The 22,809-nt window shown below is 39.0% G+C and overlaps 1 protein-coding gene across 1 annotated transcript in view; it reads right to left on the bottom strand.

Moving 5' to 3' along the window:
• Positions 1-7,099: 7,099 nt before the first annotated feature.
• CCDC80 (coiled-coil domain containing 80) overlaps positions 7,100-22,809 on the bottom strand; it is a 39,706-nt gene continuing 23,996 nt past the window's right edge. The window contains exons 6-8 of the mRNA XM_007181929.2: positions 18,083-18,186; positions 8,699-8,779; positions 7,100-7,609 (exon numbers count right to left, since the gene is read on the bottom strand). Of these exons, the coding sequence (XP_007181991.2) occupies positions 7,263-7,609; positions 8,699-8,779; positions 18,083-18,186 (532 nt within the window). The 3' untranslated portion in view covers positions 7,100-7,262. The remainder of the gene's footprint in view (positions 7,610-8,698; positions 8,780-18,082; positions 18,187-22,809) is intronic.

Below are 22,809 nucleotides of genomic sequence, written 5' to 3'. Positions count from 1 at the left end.
TATGTAGGTGTGTATGTATGTCTAGGTGTGTGTATATGCGTATATGAATATATATATATATTTTTTCCCCCTTTTTGTAGGTGAGCTGATTTCTAAGCCTGGGTGCACGGATGCCTCTGTATAGATCTTTTCTTTAAGATTTCTGTGTACTCATCTTTAAACAAAATTTTAATCAGTCCCAGTATTTCCCACAAAGTGGTGTAGGTGAAATCTTCCTTACCCAATTGCTCTTTACCTGGACCCTGAATGGCATCTTTGAAGTTGTGTTAAAGCTAGAAGCTGTTTTAAGAAGGTGGAAGGGAAGCAGGACCATAGGAAATTGCAACGAGGGAACTTTCAGGGTGTGTACTTTTCCTCTATCTCAGTTGCAATGCCTGCTTTGAGGGCCAGTTCCATAGAGATAGGGGTAGTACTGTCTCCTGTTGTGAGGAGAGGGTATCACTTGACTTTTAGTTTGTTCCTCTGTTTGAGACTGAGCCCCCTGCTTTGATAAGAAGTCAGGCTAAGTGAAGTGCCTTGAAAGCAGCACACACTTTCTCTACAACTGTGAAATTTGCTACTAGAATTTTTGTATTGTATACTTATATATAATTATATAATATTTGTATATATTCTTACATTTAACATGTTACAGACATTTACCATATTGTATAAAATATTTTAACATTTCATATTTTGTTAAGTTTTTATATGTAAAATTTATACACACTGCCCTGCTGCAAAGATTTCCCACGTTCATATATTTGAAAGAACTCACCAGACTCCACAGAGGACACTCACATAAGACTTTTATTTAAGGCGAAGGACATGGTGCCGCAAGAAAAGGAGAGTGTAGACACTGGGGTTCCAAGAGAGCCAAAGCCTAAGCTCCCCAGGGTCCTTATTACACAGAGACCGCACTGTCTCCACTGTCTCCACTGTCTCCAGCTGGAACTACCAAGATCTGTGGGAGGAATCTTGACTTTGGGAGAACTCAAAGTAGAATTTCCCAGGATTTTCATGGCCTTTCTAGCCAACTCATCAGTCAGGTTTACGTAATCTATTAGGCCAGTTGGAAACCATCATTAAAGAAATTAACCCTGGGGATCCCTGGGGTAGTTTCAGACTTTAAACAGCACATCATAAATCCCACTGCCCTTAGTTTGGCCAAGAGTCAAAAAAGATACCACCATGTCCCCAGAGATAGAGCTTTTCCAGTCTAGCTGTAAACCAACTCCATCCTGCATATATATACCCTTATCTCCAAACCTCCTTCCTCCAATTAGGAAGTTAGGGGGAAAGAAGAGCAGGGCATAGCCATGTCACTTAACTTTGGCCTCTCAGCTACAGCTGATCCTTGCCTGAGCAATAGACTACAAGTGTATTTCTTATCTTTCCTAGTGCTCAATTTCCCCAAGTTGGGGATAGTAAGTAGGCACACATTACTCAAAGTTCATGCTTTGAGATTAAAGCTATTCCCTAGTTTCAATCTTGCTGAAGTTTTCTTCTATAAATTCATGCTTATTGTTCATTTTAGTTTATTTCAGGGAGGGGGTAGTGTTTATGAATGAATTAATAATAGTGCCACCATCCTTCCATGGACAGCCAGACAACTTCTTAAATCTGGGAGAGGTAAGAAGTTCCCAGGAGAAGAAGTGCCTACACTGTGAGTATCCAAAAGCCATTGACTATGGTGACAGTGGAGTCAATATGAGGTACTTGCTCAAATCATGTCGAGGCTGACAGGAAGAGCAATGTAATAATTCTAGTCTCCAAAAGATTGAAGAACTATCATCACTTATATCTCCCTGGTCCCTTCTTTATGCCTCTCCCCCAATCATTTATTATATATACTGGCTTATAATTGACTGTGTACATGGCTGCTCTCTACTAATCTGTACTGGAAAATGTCAGTTTTGTATTACTGGTTTCTGGCAAAGTACATAGAAAATAATATAAATACAATAAATGTTGGAATCATCATATAACTTGAGCATAACCTGAAAATGAGTATCTTGGATTAAGACCTGGAATGACTAGATGGTTCTCTTCACACCTCAAGGCTTTCAGCCATTCTTGATCAAGTCTTGCCAGATTTGGGTATATTCCTGCCTCTGCCTACCCTGGTCTAATTTGGCTCTCTAAAGAGTATTCACAAAAAGAAGCAAGCCAAAGATAGAAAAGAGGACAAAAGGAGACAAACAGAATGATGGTGAAATCCACAGGAGGAATTTACTCTTTCTCTAACATTTTTGGGAAGGAAAGTGAGGCTTGCTTCCAGGGATTAGCAATCTTTCAGAAATGGTTTGCCAAGCTGTTCCCTATGGCCCTTCTTCAAGGATCTCCTTTTGCGCTGCAGATGTCCTTAGAAAGGGTGGTACCTTTAGCATGTCAGTTACACCTAATCAGTTGTAGTCATCGGTGAGCCGGAATGGTTCATGAGAGAAGGGCCAGGGAAAGGAGAAAAGGGCCAGGAGAGAGGAAAGGGATGCTTATGGGGGAGGAGGAAAGCCAAAGAAAATGTCGCTCAGGGTCAGTTTTAGCTGTTTAAAATCACCCCACCCCTTCACCCAGCCTCCTTGGCACATGTATCAACCCATGGAGTGGAGGATGGAGGACCGTTCTTTTGCTTTCTAGAAGGAAGTACTGATATTTAAGGTCTCTGAAGTCTGCCCAGGGACTGCCCAGTTTCCAAGCTTCAGGTGATGCATTTGGTCCCCAAATTAGGAAATTTGTGTTGAAGCACAAGCATATGCTACAACACAAATTTCCTAATTTGGGGACCACATTAAGGGACTCCTTAAATGTTCAGGAAGCTCACAGTCCTTGCCAGCCTGAATTCCTTGGAAGCTCCAGCCTGGCTGTTAGGGTGATGATGAGGGTTTCTGTGTGTTAGAGGTGATGACCCCTTTGGATCGCAGCCGCAGCAGCAGTACTGTGCTGGGAAGAATTCAGTGAAGTTGCTTAGTACCTTTCCCAATTCCCGTAACATTGTGGAACTGGATTCTGAACTGTGAAGTCCAGGTTCTCTGAGAATTAACATTGATTGGATCATAGGAAATCTCTGAGCTTCTCTGAGCTTAGCATTCTACTCCGTAAAGACCAAGAAAGATTCATAAACGTCACAGAGTTAGAAGAAACTTAAATGTCTAGTCCCACTCTCTCATTTAGAGATAAGAAGCTGAGTCCCAGAGGTAAAGTGACTCATCTCAGGTCAGGGCAAGGACCAGTAGTTTTCCCAAGTCCAGTGGCCCTTTTAAAACACCCATCGAATTCTGTTACAACTCGCCCTTTGCCCTTCATCACCTTTTGTGTAAGTGCCTGGCAATTAGCTTTTCTGAGGGTAATGTAAATGCTTAACATTAATCTTTTGATTGTTAAGGCATCCATGTCAAAGAATCCATCTCGAATAAACATGTTGCCAGCTACACAACTACCTAAAGATCCAGCAACCCCCATGAAGTTCCCCTATTGGAAAGCCCTGGGTGACCTACATAACTGACCCCTTGAGTGACCCTACTTTTCCCTTCATGTGCCTAAATTGCCACTCTTAGGTTTAAATTCACCAATAAAAAGTAAACCCGTGAAACCCTAGGCACCTCACCCTCAACCCCAATACAGGCAGAACCCCAGGTCTCTGCTCTCTACCTGCAGCCTCACTGTGTGTATCCAACAGGACCTGTGAATAATAAATCTTGTTTTTTACAAAGTTTGCTGATGGTTGATGAAATAAAATTCATATTTTATGGCAAGATGAGAAAAACTTAAACATAAAATTTTTCTTTGCCTGTTTCGGCCTCCTCCCTCCCCTTTAGTGTGTATTATGCATTTGCACTAACCAGACCTCCTTAGGAGATAACCTTCCTCCTTAACCTCGTAAGGGACCACTATGACCCATGACCCATGACCCACTACTCATTTTGTACGTGTTGATCTGTAAACTATCAAATGATGCATAACCATTTGTCTCCAAAAAAAAGTATGTAACCGAGCTTTGACCTCTAATTGGTAGAACAAAGCTCAGAGCTTTCTGAAAGACTGTCTCCCAGGTTATAATCCTCAGGTTGGCTTGAATAAAAATTTCCATTTCTTTCTTAGATCTGCTATTGATTAATTTTTCATCAACAGGGTTGTTGCTGAAGTGCACTTTGCGATCATAATAAGAACCACAAAGGCCAGTCCAGCCACAACATTGGTTCCTATGGGGAAATGTCTGTAACACAGGCCCAGGTGAGTGCCCCCAGGGCATTCCTGGCTGATAGCATCACTATCGACAGATTGAGACCATCAGGAAGCACCACTCCGACCTTGATTCTTGAGTTCTTAATAACTAATAACGTGTACAAAATGAAGAGGAAAGTCTGGCATTGGGGGCTTTGCACCAGCTCTGAGAGGACTGAAGAGAAGTAGTTAGTTAGCATTTTAACTGAGCTTCACTTGAAGTAAAGAGTACTCACCAGAGACCCGCTCTGTCCACACACACCAAACCATCAAGCACAGAGCAACCATGGAGCAGAAAGGATTCCTCAGCAGGGAAAGGGGAATTCGTGGTGGCACAGAAATGGACAGAGGTCCTTTTCAAGAGGCTTCTCCTTTTCTGGAATCTCTCTACAGTGCTGAGCACTGAGATCATCAGTCAGGGTCAGCTGAGGCCATCATTCACCCTGGTCCTGAGCTATTTTTATCCTCAAGGCTCTAGGAGTTGAGAAGGTGTGAGCTTCGCTATTAACTGTAATCCAGAGAATGAGACCAGTGGGCTCCACCGACTCTGCTGCGTCTGGGCCACCAGCCTCTGTAGCAGGCAGGAGAAGGATCTCTCTGCTGAATTAATATTCACCTTAGAGCCCTGGGATTTCTCTAGTGGAAACCAATTCTTGGAAATTCATGGAAGGGAATTATGACAACCAGCAACTTTGGTGAGGCTGTGTCCTTTACAGACTTTTTCCAGATTTTCCTAACTCAACTGGGTGCTTTTCTTTCTAAATACCATAAACTTTCTCAGAAACTATATTTTATTTATTTCTTACCTTTTGTTGTTGCTGTTTTTGGAAGAAAATGCTTTTATAGGAAAAAAACAATACTCAGATTTCAAACAACCTGATCTATACCCCTGGAAGACAGAGATTCAGGTTGCCTAATTCTCCAGTCCTCTCATTTGCTGAGCTTTACTCTGTATTTTTCCAGATTATAGAATTTGAGGACATTTACCAAAAACATCTTCCTCTGAATGTGTCCTTTTGCTGAGCTATGGCTTATACTACAGTCCCCCAAATGATTATACACGACTTCTCCATCGACTCATTAGAGGAAGGAGTCTTCAAATGCATTTGCTAATGATCATCTCAGTGTCACTGAAACCAGAAGAATTCTTGAAAAAGTAATCTCAGGTTATGAAAAAGCGTTGTCTTTCTTTGGGTGTAGGAACTAGAACCTTATTCATATTATTCTATAAGTAAATTTTCTATTATCCCTATCTAGTTTCCTTGGGAGATGAAACTCCCTCATTATTATATTTCCTGAAATTGAGACAATTTGGGCCCCTTAGAAATTGTCCCTATGTAATTTCAGAAACAATCATAAAGAAAACCGTTATTATTGGCAATTTTAAGCTGTGCTTCACCTTGGCAAAAATGTAAGAGCAATGCACATCAACCTGGTTCTTGCACCTTCACCCTTCAGGCAGCTGGTACAGACTGTTCTAGAAGGAGAGAGGAGGAAAGCTCTCCACCATGGGAGAGGCATAGTATGGGAGCATAGTTTATATAATAAGAAAACTGTGTTCTGAAGTCACTTGTACTTTCTGGACCTCAGTTACCTGTAAAACAGGTAAGAATGAATGGTCTTCATGGAGAATAAGGGACAAAACAAGTGATTCCTCAGGTGCATTGAGGTACAAATTCCACTTTTACTATAATTATGACAAAGTTCAGATGATGTAAAGATAAACTTGTACAAATAGGCACAGATAAGTAAATGCTAGTAGTATTCACATGTGGCTTGAATGCAGTTATTAATATCTAGGCTCACTAGAGTTAATAACCAATTTCAAGACTATTTGGAGAATTAGTTGTTAATAACAGTGACAAAAAATAAGCATCCCCATTACTGATAGAGGCGGGCACTGTCCGGATGCGAAACGCTAGGAAATCTGATCACCTTAGGGCAAGCTCATACATATTAGTTAATATTACTTGGTCTTTGCTGAAAAAAAAGAAAAGTAGGAAAGAAGGAAGGAAGGGAAAGAGGGAGGGAGGAAGGGAGAATATTTAGTTTATATGCCATATGTAAAAAATAAATGTTCTATTTCAAAGACAAGGATTATATTCTGCAATCCAGTAAAAAATAAATGCTCTATTTCAAAGACAAGGATTATATTCTGCAATCCAGTAACAATTTTATCCACTGTTAATTTAGTAACATTTTCCTTTGAAAACAAAAAGAACCCCTAAAAATAATCTCCTTTGTAATTTTATTTTACAAGGTGCCAGTATGATAATGGGTCCATTAGGGAGTCAAATGTGAAGAGTCAAGGTTTCCCATGCTGGGAATTCCATGGTACCTGATAGAACTCTGAAAGTAGCACCTCTAGCTGCAAAGCCAGATTCTGGTGGTGATTTAGAAGTTCCTTTTCCCTGAAAAGACACTAAGAGTTAACAGAAACAGGGCAGGAAGTGGCTATGGTAACAAAGCTGAGTTTGGTACTTGCCCTGGCTTTGGTAGCCAATATCACCGGACTCCTATAGTATCAAACTTCAGGAAAGAAATTCAGAGTATAGAGCAGAGCTGTCTTAATCATTTTTAGACTAACATTTCAAAAAGGGTTAAGAAGCTATCTGCTCTGTCTGTCCCATCTGCTCAGATGTTCATCTGAAAATACCTGTGCTGTGATCTTTAATTTTCTTTAACGATCATGGTTTTCACTTACCAATTAATACTAAAAATACTAAAAAGAGAGGTATAAATACTTACGCTATAGAATACTGTATTCCCAATCACGTCCACCATATTAAGAAAAGGAAAATATCCATTTTCAATAACATTATTCAGCACCAGATCCTCTCCAGTTAGACAAACAATTCTTTTAAACATCTTTATGATTTAAGGCTTCAGTAACAACTCATGAGGAGGCAAAAGTTTGCTATTTATTTAATCTTGGAAGAACACTGAAAGAAAAAGGCAGGGAATGTAGGCAGTGTGGAAGAACTCTCCTTTACATAGCTGGCCACATGTGGCTTCAACAGCTGCAGGGGAAACTGGCTGGGGCTAAGGTTACATATTTCTGTTCAGTAAGGGTATCCATGGTGGTAACTCTCATGATGACGGTAGTCATCCTGGTAACCATCCTGGTATCCTTGATGGTAACTATGGTAACCATAGCCTGCATACTCATCTTCTGGGCAGCGCATCCCCAGTGACTGCTGAATAGCCATTTCCTGTCTCCGGAGTTGCATCGAATCAATTAAATCGTACACAATCACCATGGACCACATTGGGGAAGGATACCAGGATTTCACATTTCCATCTTTTCCAACTAGAAGCATGGAGAAGTACTCTGGGCTCACTTGAAAATAGTTACGTATGTCTTTCACCAAATGGGCTGGTACGTCTTCTCGCTCCACAACAGAGCTCCCTAGAATAGGATTAGAAAAGTTGTTAGCGGATTGAAGAGGCAGCACTCAGGAAAGCATCAAAGTGAGAAGAAACCACTGTGAGAATAGAGAGAGGACCCAGGAGTCTCTTCTCTTCAGCTCAAAAATCCAATTTAAAAAGTTTGCTTGTTTTTTCTACTAGCAAAGAAATGTCCCTGCTGTTCTACAACATTATTAGTGTATCAAACTTCGGGGCACATAATGTCTCCTTATAGGAGTGTTACAAAGTATAAAGCCAGTCCCTTCATTGAATCCTGGCAAGATCAACTGCTTTAAAATTTGTCACTAACAAAGATTATATTGTTTATATTTCTAAGTTTATTTCCAATTAGCTTAGTTTCTTCTTTGCAGGTACAGTTTTCCTTTTGATGCTGTTGTCTTTATAAGAAAACTCTTATTTCATTGTCAAAGGTGAAAAATACCAATTATCTAAGAGCTGGGAATATATTTAAACTATTATCATTGGTGAAAAGAAGAAAGGGAAGGGAGAAGGGCACTGACACTTTCTAGGTATCTGCTCTGTCCAGCACTGTGCCAGGGATTTATACACATTATCTCAGGTAAAGTGCTTGATCTTGGATGGAAGGACTGGGTTTACTTTCTGAAACTTTTAGTCACCGTCATTTTCTTTCAGCTTCTCTGAGCCTTTTAGTATATGTCCTCATCTGTTGCAAGGGAATCAGTGAGATACAACCTTTGTGCCTCGTAAAACTATTTCGAGAATTAAATGAGATAACATAGATGAAAATGCTTTGTAAGCCAATAAAGCCCCATGCAGACAGAAAAGAATGACTTATTTCAGTTAAGAAAATGGATATTTTTGCTGTTACTTATGATTTTTTTAGTAAAAACAATATTAGTCCTGTGCTCCCCTTCCCCTTCTTCTACATGCATCCTGTGTACACACACACACACACACACACACACACACACACACGGGCAAACATGAGGAGGGAAGATTTTGTGACCTTTCTTCATCTGAGGAGTACACCCACTGCTTACATATAAATTAACATAATTTAACTGAACTTATCAGTACTTTATACTGTTTTAAAGTAACAACACTTTACCATTAATCGGGAACAGTTCTAAAACTCCCCCTACTTCCTCTCCAACACCTAAAAGCTTCAGAACAGTTATGTGGCGCAGACCTAAGAGAAAACAAAGCGGTAGAATCTGTTAAATCTTCTTTCACTTCCAAAGACTGGATGTCTGAGAATTAAAAATCTCTAAGTTTAAAAAGAATATAAAACATAACCTGATTAGGTAAAATAATTCATTTTTTTTAAAGTTTTTTCATTAAAAAAAGTATTTAAATACTTATAAAATCTTGAAAAAAGACTACTTGCAGATTTTAGGATTAACAACAGGGTCAGATGTGGTCTGGTTTGGTTTTGTTTTTGCAGATTGAAATAGAAGAATTTGCTTTTAAACTGTGATTCTCACTCTACTAAATGACAAACCAAAAATGAAGCCATCGGAACTTTAAAATATCTAAGATGACCTAAGCTGATTAGTGTTCTGGAAGAAAGTCATGCCTAAAGTTATAACAGCTTGCATGGATAATTTAATTTTCTCTCAAAGAAAAGACTACAGACCCTAGCTGTTGTGATCGTTTAAGAAATCATTCTGAGGATTAACCAAGATGGCGGAGTAGAAGGACGTGCTCTCACTCCCTCTTGCGAGAGCACCAGAATCACAACTGGCTGCTGGACAATCATTGACAGGAAGACCCTGGACTTCACCAAGGAGGATACCCCACGTCCAAGGACAGAGGAGAAGCCACAGTGAGATGGTAGGAGGGGCGCAATCAGAGTAAAATCAAATCCCATAACTGCTGGGTGGGTGACTCACAGACTGGAGAACACTTATACCACAGAAGTCCACCCACTGGAGTGAAGGTTTTGAGCCCCACGTCAGGCTTCCCAACCTGGGGGTCCGGCAACGGGAGGAGGAATTCCTAGAGAATCAGACTTTGAAGTCTAGTGGGAATTGATTGCAGGACTGTGACAGGACTGGGGGAAACAGAGACCCCACTCTTGGAGGGCACACACAAAGTAATGTGTGCATCGGGACCCAGGGGAAGGAGCAGTGACCCTGGGGGAGACTGAACCAGACGTACCTGCTGGTGTTGGGGGGTGTCCTGCAGAGGCAAGTGGTGGCTCTGTTTCACCGTGTGGATAAGGACACTGGCAGCAGAGGTCCTGGGAAGTTCTCCTTGGCGTGAGCCCTCCCAGAGTCTGCCATTAACCCCACCAAAGAGCACGGGTAGGCTCCAGTGTCAGGTTGCCTCAGGCAAAACAACGCAACAGGGAGGGAACCCAGCCCCACCCATCAACAGTCCAGTGGATTAAGGTTTTACTGAGCTCTGACCGCCACAGCAACAGTCAGCTCTACCCACCACCAGAGCCTCCCATCAAGCCTCTTAGATAGCCTCAACCACCAGAGGGCAGACAACAGAAGCAAGAAAAACTACAATCCTGCAGCCTGTGGACCAAAAACCACAGTTACAGAAAGACAGAGAAGATGAAAAGGCAGAGGGCTGTGTACCAGATGAAGGAACAAGAAAAAACCCCAGAAAAACAACTAAATGAAGTGGAGATAGGCAACCTTCCAGAAAAAGAATTCAGAATAATGATAATGAAGATGATCCAGGACCTCGGAATAAGAATGGAGGCAAAGATTGAGAAGATGCAAGAAATGATTAACAAAGACCTAGAAGAATTAAAGAACAAACAAACAGAGATGACCAATACAATAACTGAAATGAAAACTACACTAGAAGGAATCAATAGCAGAATAACTGAGGCAGAAGAACGGATAAGTGACCTGGAAGACAGAATGGTGGAATTCACTGCTGCGGAAGAGACTAAAGAAAAAAGAATGAAAAGAAATGAAGACAGCCTAAGAGACCTCTGGGACAACATTAAACGCAACAACATTCGCATTATAGGGGTCCCAGAAGGAGAAGAGAGAGAGAAAGGACCAGAGAAAATATTTGAAGAGATTATAGTCGAAAACTTCCCTAACATGGGAAAGGAAATAGCCACCCAAGTCCAGGAAGCACAGAGAGTCCCATACAGAATAAACCCAAGGAGAAACACGCCGAGACGCATAGTAATCAAAGTGGCAAAAATTAAAGACAAAGAAAAATTACTGAAAGCAGCAAGGGAAAAACGACAAATAACATACAAGGGAACTCCCATAAGGTTAACAGCTGATTTCTCAGCAGAAACTCTGCAAGCCAGAAGGGAGTGGCATGATATACTTAAAGTGAGGAAAGGGAAGAACCTACAACCAAGATTACTCTACCCAGCAAGGATCTCATTTAGATTTGATGGAGAAATCAAAACCTTTACAGACAAGCAAAAGCTAAGAGAATTCAGCACCACCAAACCAGCGCTACAACAAATGCTAAAGGAACTTCTCTAAGTGGGAAACACAAGAGAAGAAGAGGACCTACAAAAACAAACCCAAAACAATTAAGAAAATGGTCATAGGAACATACATATCGATAATTACCTTAAACGTGAATGGATTAAATGCCCCAACCAAAAGACATAGACTGGCTGAATGGATACAAAAACAAGACCCATATATATGCTGTCTACAAGAGACCCACTTCAGACCTAGGGACACATACAGACTGAAAGTGAGGGGATGGAAAAAGATATTCCATGCAAATGGAAATCAAAAGAAAGCTGGAGTAGCTATACTCATATCAGATAAAATAGACTTTAAAATAAAGAATGTTACAAGAGACAAGGAAGGACACTACATAATGATCCAGGGATCAATCCAAGAAGAAGATATAACAATTATAAATATATATGCACCCAACATAGGAGCACCTCAATACATAAGGCAACTGCTAACAGCTATAAAAGAGGAAATCGACAGTAACACAATAATAGTGGGGGACTTTAACACCTCACTTACACCAATGGACAGATCATCCAAAATGAAAATAAATAAGGAAACAGAAGCTTTAAATGACACAATAGACCAGATAGATTTAATTGATATATATAGGACATTCCATCCAAAAACGGCAGATTACACGTTCTTCTCAAGTGCGCACGGAACATTCTCCAGGATAGATCACATCTTGGGTCACAAATCAAGCCTCAGTAAATTTAAGAAAATTGAAATCATATCAAGCATCTTTTCTGACCACAACGCTATGAGATTAGAAATGAATTACAGGGAAAAAAACGTAAAAAAGACAAACACATGGAGGCTAAACAATACATTACTAAATAACCAAGAGATCACTGAAGAAATCAAACAGGAAATAAAAAAATACCTAGAGACAAATGACAATGAAAACACGACGACCCAAAACCTATGGGATGCAGCAAAAGCGGTTCTAAGAGGGAAGTTTATAGCTATACAAGCCTACCTAAAGAAACAAGAAAAATCTCAAGTAAACAATCTAACCTTACACCTAAAGAAACTAGAGAAAGAAGAACAAACAAAACCCAAAGTTAGCAGAAGGAAAGAAATCATAAAGATCAGAGCAGAAATAAATGAAATAGAAACAAAGAAAACAATAGCAAAGATCAATAAAACTAAAAGTTGGTTCTTTGAGAAGATAAACAAAATTGATAAGCCATTAGCCAGACTCATCAAGAAAAAGAGGGAGAGGACTCAAATCAATAAAATCAGAAATGAAAAAGGAGAAGTTACAACAGACACCGCAGAAATACAAAACATCCTAAGAGACTACTACAAGCAACTTTATGCCAATAAAATGGACAACCTGGAAGAAATGGACAAATTCTTAGAAAGGTATAACCTTCCAAGACTGAATCAGGAAGAAACAGAAAATATGAACAGACCAATCACAAGTAATGAAATTGAAACTGTGATTAAAAATCTTCCAACAAACAAAAGTCCAGGACCAGATGGCTTCACAGGTGAATTCTATCAAACATTTAGAGAAGAGCTAACAACCATCCTTCTCAAACTCTTCCAAAAAATTGCAGAGGAAGGAACTCTCCCAAACTCATTCTATGAGGCCACCATCACCCTGATACCAAAACCAGACAAAGACACTACAAAAAAAGAAAATTACAGACCAATATCACTGATGAATATAGATGCAAAAATCCTCAACAAAATACTAGCAAACAGAATCCAACAACACATTAAAAGGATCATACACCACGATCAAGTGGGATTTATCCCAGGGATGCAAGGATTCTTCAATATATGCAAATCAATCAATGTGATACACCATATTAACAAATTGAAGAATAAAAACCATATGATCATCTCAATAGATGCAGAAAAAGCTTTTGACAAAATTCAACACCCATTTCTGATAAAAACTCTCCAGAAAGTGGGCATAGAGGGAACCTACCTCAACATAATAAAGGCCATATATGACAAACCCACAGCAAACATCATTCTCAATGGTGAAAAACTGAAAGCATTTCCTCTAAGATCAGGAACGAGACAAGGATGTCCACTCTCACCACTATTATTCAACATAGTTCTGGAAGTCCTAGCCACGGCAATCAGAGAAGAAAAAGAAATTAAAGGAATACAAATTGGAAAAGAAGAAGTAAAACTGTCACTGTTTGCGGATGACATGATACTATACATAGAGAATCCTAAAACTGCCACCAGAAAACTGCTAGAGCTAATTAATGAATATGGTAAAGTTGCAGGTTACAAAATGAATGCACAGAAATCTCTTGCATTCCTATACACTAATGATGAAAAATCTGAAAGGGAAATTATGGAAACACTCCCATTTACCATTGCAACAAAAAGAATAAAATACCTAGGAATAAACCTACCTAGGGAGACAAAAGACCTGTATGCAGAAAACTATAAGACACTGATGAAAGAAATTAAAGATGATACCAACAGATGGAGAGATATACCATGTTCTTGGATTGGAAGAATCAACATGGTGAAAATGAGTATACTACCCAAAGCAATCTACAGATTCAATGCAATCCCTATCAAATTACCAATGGCATTTTTTACGGAGCTAGAACAAATCATCTTAAAATTTGTATGGAGACACAAAAGACCCCGAATAGCCAAAGCAGTCTTGAGGCAAAAAAATGGAGCTGGAGGAATCAGACTCCCTGACTTCAGACTATACTACAAAGCGACAGTAATCAAGACAATATGGTACTGGCACAAAAACAGAAACATAGATCAATGGAACAAGATAGAAAGCCCAGAGATTAACCCACGCACCTATGGTCAACTAATCTATGACAAAGGAGGCAAAGATATACAATGGAGAAAAGACAGTCTCTTCAATAAGTGGTGCTGGGAAAACTGGACAGCCACATGTAAAAGAATGAAATTAGAATACTCCCTAACACCATACACAAAAATAAACTCAAAATGGATTAGAGACCTAAATATAAGACTGGACACTATAAAACTCTTAGAGGAAAACATAGGAAGAACACTCTTTGACATAAATCACAGCAAGATCTTTTTCGATCCACCTCCTAGAGTAATGGAAATAAAAACAAAAATAAACAAGTGGGACCTAATGAAACTTCAAAGCTTTTGCACAGCAAAGGAAACCATAAACAAGACGAAAAGACAACCCTCAGAATGGGAGAAAATATTTGCAAATGAATCAACGGACAAAGGATTAATCTCCAAAATATATAAACAGCTCATTCAGCTCAATATCAAAGAAACAAACACCCCAATCCAAAAATGGGCAGAAGACCTAAATAGACATTTCTCCAAAGAAGACATACAGACGGCCACGAAGCACATGAAAAGATGCTCAACATCACTAATTATTAGAGAAATGCAAATCAAAACTACAATGAGGTATCACCTCACTCCTGTTAGAATGGGCATCATCAGAAAATCTACAAACAACAAATGCTGGAGAGGGTGTGGAGAAAAGGGAACCCTCTTGCACTGTTGGTGGGAATGTAAATTGATACAGCCACTATGGAGAACAATATGGAGGTTCCTTAAAAAACTAAAAATAGAATTACCATATGACCCAGCAATCCCACTACTGGGCATATACCCAGAGAAAACCGTAATTCAAAAAGACACATGCACCCGAATGTTCATTGCAGCACTATTTACAATAGCCAGGTCATGGAAGCAACCTAAATGCCCATCAACAGACGAATGGATAAAGAAGTTGTGGTACATATATACAATGGAATATTACTCAGCCATAAAAAGGAACGAAATTGAGTCATTTGTTGAGACGTGGATGGATCTAGAGACTGTCATACAGAGTGAAGTAAGTCAGAAAGAGAATAACAAATATCGTATATTAATGCATGTATGTGGAACCTAGAAAAATGGTACAGATGAGCCGGTTTGCAGGGCAGAAGTTGAGACACAGATGTAGAGAATGGACATATGGACACCAAGGGGGGAAAACTGCAGTGAGGTGGGGATGGTGGTGTGCTGAATTGGGCGATTGGGATTGACATGTATACACTGATGTGTATAAAACTGATGCCTAATAAGAACCTGCAGTATAAAAAAACAAACAAAACAACTAATACTAAACTTTCATTGGGTTATTTGTATGGAAATATGTTAATATAAATGTTTCAGACATTACATGAAATTTCTAAAAATCTTATATTTGTATTTGTATGGAAATATGTATGGAAATATGTTAATATAAATGTTTCAGACATTACATGAAATTTCTAAAAATCTTATATTTGTATTTGTATGGAAATATGTATGGAAATATGTTAATATAAATGTTTCAGACATTACAGGAAACTTCTAAAAATCTTATATGTTCTGGTATAATGTTATAAGTAATAATCCTAGTTATTACTTTAAAATGTATATCTCAGAAATAACTAATTTTCTTGTCTACTGCATTATTATGAACTTTCATCAAATCTTTAACAGTGGTCATTTTTAAGTCTTTTGTCATTTACAGACAGTTCTGGGTGTACTCTGATGATTTTGCAAATATGTTCCTATAAAAGGGTTTCATCTTCAAGAAATTCATGGAAAAGACTCTGACAAGTACAGGTTTCTGGTAACTGACTGTACTGCTGAACTGAATGAATAAGCATTTTCAGAATTCTAATGAAAAACTGATGAACTCATAAAAGTGCTAACAAAAGATCAAGATGAAAAAAAAATTAATTACATGGGACTGAGTGAACTGATGAGGATGAGTATAATTTTTGTGACTTTCTGTCTGAATTAAAAAAAAAAAATCCCACAAGGACTCAGAGGCAAAGAATATACAAATCAATTTTCACTGCAAAGTAAAGGAGCTGTTACAGTGGAGGATTACTGGACTGAATGTCAATATTATGACATAGTATGAGTGTGTTTCATGTTTGGTAATTGCAATCATTGTTGCTTTTGTTGTGGTCATCCATGTACAATGCTTGGTGTCAGTCTATTTATCTCTTGTAAAAATAAAATACAGTGTGTGTGAAAAAAAAAAAAAAAAAAAAAAGAAATCATTCTGGCTTCCTCAAAGAAAAGTTTGTCAGTTTAGAGGGCAGGTTCTTAGCACTTCTTTAGAAGACTCAAAGGGGTAGCACAGCAGGCACAGCTTGCTTCCCAGCCTCAGCTAAAGTTTCAGGAAAGGAAAGAAGGTCATGCCTTGGTAGCTTGTTGGAATTCTTTTGAAGATGAAGCGCATATGAAAAGATTCAGGAGAAAGAACACAGGAGGACAAGGAGGCTCTAGATTCATCCTATTCAGATTTCGCGGTTTTAGACAAAATCCGGGCCTAGTCATGGTACTAACTGGGAACTAAATATGAATGTGGACGGTGTTGACTGTCCAGGGGAGAAAACTGAAAGCCACCATGGAGGGCTCTTTTAAGGAAGAGCTGAAATCCAAGCAAAATGCTATTACAAAAAAAATTTTGTGGCCTTTACTCTTCCCCCAGAGAAGTGAAGCATTTCTGTTCTACATGTTGTTGAGTCATGTTTTCAAAAGGGAAGATCATGAATTTAATTATCCCTTAAAAACATGACTTGTTCACATTTCCTGTCTACTGCAAAAGTGTTTGACTTGGGCTCTGTGCAGAGATTCAAAATGAAACATCACCTAAGAGCTGCTGCAAAGACATCTGTAGAAAATTAGCAAACCATGATTTTATTTATATTCTTATTGTGGAGGGTCATTAACTGCTCTAAAAACTTCTGTCTTACCCAGCACTGTTGGTGGCTATACATAATTTAAATTTTGCCTAAGACTGCTGGCACAATCAAATCTCCTTTACATATACTGATATAAGTTCTTAAAACATTAACCTTGTTAATAGGAGTATAAATAAAAATTCACAAATTTTCTCATTGTTTTTACTGTTATGAGCTTGTTTTCTGCCTTCTTTTGAGTTATTATTTTACACCTTAAAATTGAAATGTATTTATAATGTTCAGGTACTGGGTCACAGCAAGGGCCCAGGCTCTGGTAATGTTTTACAAGACTTATACCACCACACCACCTTTTATAAATCAAACACAGGTTTATAACTAATACATGATTCTTCTTCCTAATAGAAGTATCGAAATAATACAGATTCATCTATGTTCCCATTATGAATTTTTAAATCTGTGACCCCCTAGCTACTCTTCCCCCCTCTAATGACTCTCTCAAAATTCTTCCTCTGCAGAGGTGTATCTTACATGAGATTTCAGTTGTGATTTCCACTTTTGAAATTGCCATTATCTCTTTGGTTCAAAACAGAACTTAGTAATAAGTTCTGTGTATTATGCATTTCCTTTCCTTTCTATATGTCCATATTCAAAATCATACTAGCTCTTTCTGACCACTAGGATAATAATGCTTGGTAAAGAAAGCATACATTAGTTTTCAAAACACTGAGCAATTTACTACAAATAATGATAGTAATAATAAACTGCATTTCTCTTTGACCTGCTTGTCTTAAAGCATAAGGTTCTGTTTAACAGATCTTGCTGTCTTCCTGGTGCCCAGTTATAGATCAAAATCCTTTCTCAGGGAACGGCAATATAGTACAGTGTGCTTCAATTCATTCATTAATTCCCAAAGCCATTCCTGTTTTACAAAAGATATTTAATCTATGGAGAAGTACTCAATGTTGGTACCTAATTATTACCTAAGTAAATGATAATACCTGAGTTTTATGATCTTGAGACAAGTTTTTAAAAAGCAAACAAGAAGACAACATAATACAGATCACTTAAAGTAAAGCAGCAGGTATTTTCAAACACTTTAATTAAGAACCTGAGAGGGCAGAATACTGAGAAAAAAGAAAAAAGAAAAACAGACCCCAGTTGACTAAGATTCCGGTCTGAAAGCAACTTTATCCTCAGTATAACTCAGTAAGTGTCTAGGAATCTACAGTCTGGACTGGGGAATATTTGGATGACCTAATGTTCCATTTTAGAACTGACCAGGAAGAGAGTGGTATGGGAAAGCAGTGATGCTTTAAGACAAGCAGGTCAGTGATGCTTCCCACTCACCAAAATTGCATGCCTGACCACTGAGGGCAGAGAGCTGCTGTGAATAGGCCCAGTCTTCATCATTAGGCGCTGAGATCACTAGCAGCCGCCTCCTCCATCGGAACCTGGAAAAGAAGCAGAAGGCCACAATGGCTGCTTCAAACAATAGAGGCCAGTGTGAAAACACAGAGGAACTTCGGCTGTCATTTTTTTCCTGTGCCCAGAATAAAAAACAATGACCCTTAGAAATATTTCATAGCTCCTCAAAGCCTAATATTAAACTGTATTACCACATTTCTTGCACTTTTTCGTTTGTAACTTCACAGTCTGCCTACTGTGACATTTGCGTGATGTGTCAGGCATGAGTCTGGTCATCAGGCATGAGTCTGGTCCCCATGCCTGATGAGGTCACTTAGGGAGAGACGGAGCTCTCAGATACAATGAAAACCAGCTGATATTGTATGTTAAATTGTAGCAACAGAAATAAGGGAATCAGAAAATAACTGAAGAAAACTCAAGTTCTGGTAGAGTTCCCTAGGGTTTTTGGGTGGGGCAGGGAGCAGTGAATATATGGACAGGAAATAGTATAGAAAAAAAGGAACTGAATTTTAAGTAGATGACAGTGACAGGAAGAAGGAAAATAGGAAAGTGTCTTAAAGGGTCAAGGAGGGTTCCTGGAAAAACAAAGCCCTATGTACCTTCCTCAGTAGCCAGTGGCTCTTCCAGGGGCAAATGCTAGTTCTAAAATGTACCCTATCATCATAGTAAGAACCACCACTTACAGAGTACCCCTATGAAGTAGAATGGGGCTAAACCTAGAGCCATAGGATCTTAGATTATATGATAAACTTGTTTCTGCTCTTACAGCGCCAACACGGCAGGGCAGTGGAAAGAGCTTTTGTCTTACAGCCAGGAAGCTTGGTCCACATTTTGTCACTGCCACTTTTTGGGTTCCCTGAGCATGTCACTCTGTTCACCTAAGTCATAGTTTTTCCTTAGCTCTAGAATCCACCTCAGAGAGGTGTTATAAGAATTAAACTCTAAAACCCATCAATGTAAGTTAGGCATTTGATGGCATGGATATAGATCATGTCTTAATCTGCAGGCTTCTAGATTTAGAACTTTGTCCTACAGATGGATAAGGTCCATTTCCCTATTAACAGATCTTGGACATTGTCTATCATGATGTCATACAACAACCGATTTAATCTTTATGCGTGTGTATCATTTTATAGCTCACTTTCACCTACACAATACGTGATCCTCACTAGAGTTCAGTGAGGGCATGACTTGTTTTCCCCATTTTACAGATAACAAAATGAGGCTTAGAGAAGTGAGGTAACTTGCCTGACTAGTAAATCTAAGAGGTGGTACCAAAATACAGATTTCTCTGACTCCTGGTGCAGTGCTTTCCCTAGTCTACCCCCTCAGAGGTGCTGATGCTTGGCTGGCGTGTCAGGGTCCCTAAGAGGATAGGAAGGAGAGAGGTTGTGCATCCAAGGGGCCGCTGCATGCATCTGTCTCAAATTCCACCTTCACTGGAGAAGGGTTTTTTGCTTTCTACCCTCAGCGCTGGTGACTGCGGGGTGTCAATGCACTCATGGAGCCGGAAGCCAGTTGATTTTATTCATGGCTTCTCTCCCTGTGCCCCTTCAAGCCTCACAGTGAACAGGAGAGTTTTCAGTCCCAAAGAAAATGGCCTCTTAGGGGAATAGTGGTTTGGATGAATGAGAGAAAATGATAGTCTGATGAAATACAACCTCTGAATGGGCGCCTGTAGCAAGGCTCGCCAAGAATTGCTTGCTGTGACATTACATTAGCTTCCTCTGCTTGTTTTTCTTCAAAGGGAAAGAAAAACTAAAATCTCCACTGAGGATAGGAAGATGAATGTATTTGCATAAAGGAGGGGAGAGGAGAGTCTGAGACTGTCTGAGGTTTCCTGGGAAACGGAACAGTGACGGCTCTCGGATCACGGAAAGGGTCTCCTGTATCTTCCCTGCTTCCTTAGGAGGCATGCCAGACCAGCACCGGCACCCCAGCCAGCACCCAAAGCAGGCCAGCCTTCCTGGCCTCACACAGAGCTTCAGGGTATCCTGGAGGGAGCTATTTTGGGTGAGGTCTATTTTAGCTTGTTTACCTGTGTGTACCACTGAATGCTGTCAGACTGGAGAAGGATGGGATCTGAGACTCCCTGTCCCAGACAGAATCAAGAGAAGGTCATTTCCCCTAAGTGATCATTCTTTATCCCACAGACCTTTACATTAAGATACAAGGCCCCAGCTCCCAGCACTGAAGGACAAATGTTAATGGAACTAACTTCTGTGGGAAGTAACAAGAGATGTGAATGTGGCCCAGATCCTTATTTTGGATAAATTGTTTTTCTGTCACTTTACTTTGTCAGTAAATAGAAAGTCTACAAGCTATACATGTGTTTGCTTCTTTTAACTGGCATTGCCAAATTAGTGTGCATTTGCCCACTCTTTAGGGCTTCTGTCTCAGAGAAAGGTAATTATAGCCTGAACCATATGAGTGTCACTAAAAACTAGATTGGCTTCAGAGTCTGGTCAGCTGAAACCAGGCTGTATAGACCCACCAACAACTCAGCAAATATGAAGGAAAATTCCCATTTGGATATTCCTTTATTTATAGAGCGGTTAGGTAGAAAAAAAGTTATTTTTTCAGTTCTCTTTGCCTGGGTTTCAATTCTGAAGGTGTTTATTAAATCTCCTTTTAGCTCTCCTTTGATGACAAAGTTCTCTAACTAGGACCTGAATAAATGGCCCTAATACTACTAATAACCACCATTTATTGATTACTTGTTTTGTGCTAGGTTCTAGCTCATTACCTTTAGTATCAAATTTACCTTTCACAACAATCTTAAGAATAGATAAATTTATTATGCTCATTTTGCAAATGAAAAAACTAAAGCCCAAAGAGATTAAGCAATTGGCCCAAGGTCACACAGCTAATAAGTGGAGAAACCAGGAATCAACTTCAGGGCTGTCTTACTCATGCCTTTAAGTAATACACTATTCTACTTTAATTTTTAAGATCAGTGATAATTGTCAGCACGATGATTCCATGACCACAGGTCATAGATAGCCATAGGACATCTAACTTATAATCCTATGCCATTCTGAATATCCATAAAAGATGTATGTTCCTGAAATAGTAGTGAGTATAAGAGCTCACAAGGCTCTAACATTAGAAGGAAAATACATTTACATTATGTAGGGCCCTATCCAGTTCAAAAGACTTTAGATGCAAAATATGTGTAATGTCTTAAGAATCAAAAAAATACAAATTCAAATCAGTGATCAACTTGAATGAGCATTGCAAGCTTTGTGAGTGAACAAAAGTGAGATAATGTCAGTTTTGCCTTTCAGGTTTTGAAACCCATGACACTGTGATTATAAAGAGACCCTCTGCCTGGAAATGGTGAGAATAATCCCTCAGAATGTCTGTAGTTGCAGGTCTCATGGCTGGACTAAATCCTTGGTTATAAATAATGTCAATGAATTGGATGGTTACTGCTCTGGAGATCAGGCTGTGTGAGTTTAATGGGTTGGTTCAGTGGGTGTGCCTCTTTCAGTCCTAGAAGATTTAGAATTAAGAAGAGGAAGTTTGCAAAGAATCAAAATCATAGTAACAATATACATTTCTGATTTTCTTTATATAATTTATGTTCTTGTGAAACTGAAGAGAATTTGGCTTAAAATGACAGCCTTGAAACTCCAAACTAGAATGTGTAATTGAGTTTGGTTTAGATGTATAGTTTTAGGTTGAAATCTTACTAAGCATATACAGTTATTGGAACATCTGAGAAAACTTTAGATTCACTGTATTTACAAGATTAACTTATTAAACTTATGGCTCATTTAAGTACTCAGAAAGGTTTTGTTTATTTCAAGGAATTGAAAGAAATCTATTAAATGTAAAATGGCTGTTTGGCATAATGACATTGTTTAATTACTGAGTTCATAAGTGAGATTAAACATTATTCAAAGCCCCTTAAGAGTGATAGTCAAAATTTGCCAGGTTATAAATAAAATGATAAGATTTAAAAACCTAACTTAAAAGTTTAAGAGAAAACTAAGGTCTTGAATTTATAACTTGGATATATTTAACACTATTGGTTAAAATCAAAAGTAAACTTCTAAAGAATCTTTTCTGCCTAAAAAAGGAGAGAAAGGTAAAAGAAATAAAAAGAAGGGAAGGAAAGGGAAGGGGAGGGGAAGAAAATACCTCAAGGACAACAGCAAGCTCTTATCCTCAATCTCCTAAATCACTGCCATCTAGAAGGATGACCTTGAACTAAAAGTTGATATTTCAGAGCCCCCAGGATTGGACAAGAAGCCATCGGCCCAGTAGAGTCTTAGAGCCCTTTCTCAGCCAGGAGAGTGGCCTGAAGACTGAATGAGCCTTATGTCCTTAGGGAGGCATGCACCTTTCATCTCCACTCCAGGTATTTGCACTGTACTGAAAATTTGGATGAAGGCAGAATCTTGGGTTCCTTTCAGCTCTGAAATCCTGTGGTTTTAGGAGTATTTTTCTTCACTTCAAACTCTGGGCCTCTGGGTTCACACTAAAAATAATTCACATTATATTTTCAAAACGAGTGTTAGATAAGAGCGTGGACTTTGGGAACCAGATTATCCTGGGGCCACTAAGTTCTAGAACTGACACTAGCTCAGTGATGAAAGTTATTTAATCTCCATTAGCCTAAGTTGTCTTGTCTGCAGCAAGAC

This window comes from Balaenoptera acutorostrata, chromosome 4, assembly GCF_949987535.1.
Source record: "Balaenoptera acutorostrata chromosome 4, mBalAcu1.1, whole genome shotgun sequence".
NCBI classification, from domain to species: Eukaryota; Metazoa; Chordata; class Mammalia; order Artiodactyla; family Balaenopteridae; genus Balaenoptera; species Balaenoptera acutorostrata.
The sequence above is the reverse complement of the archived record's forward strand: the minus strand, read 5'-3'. Positions and strand labels throughout refer to the sequence as shown.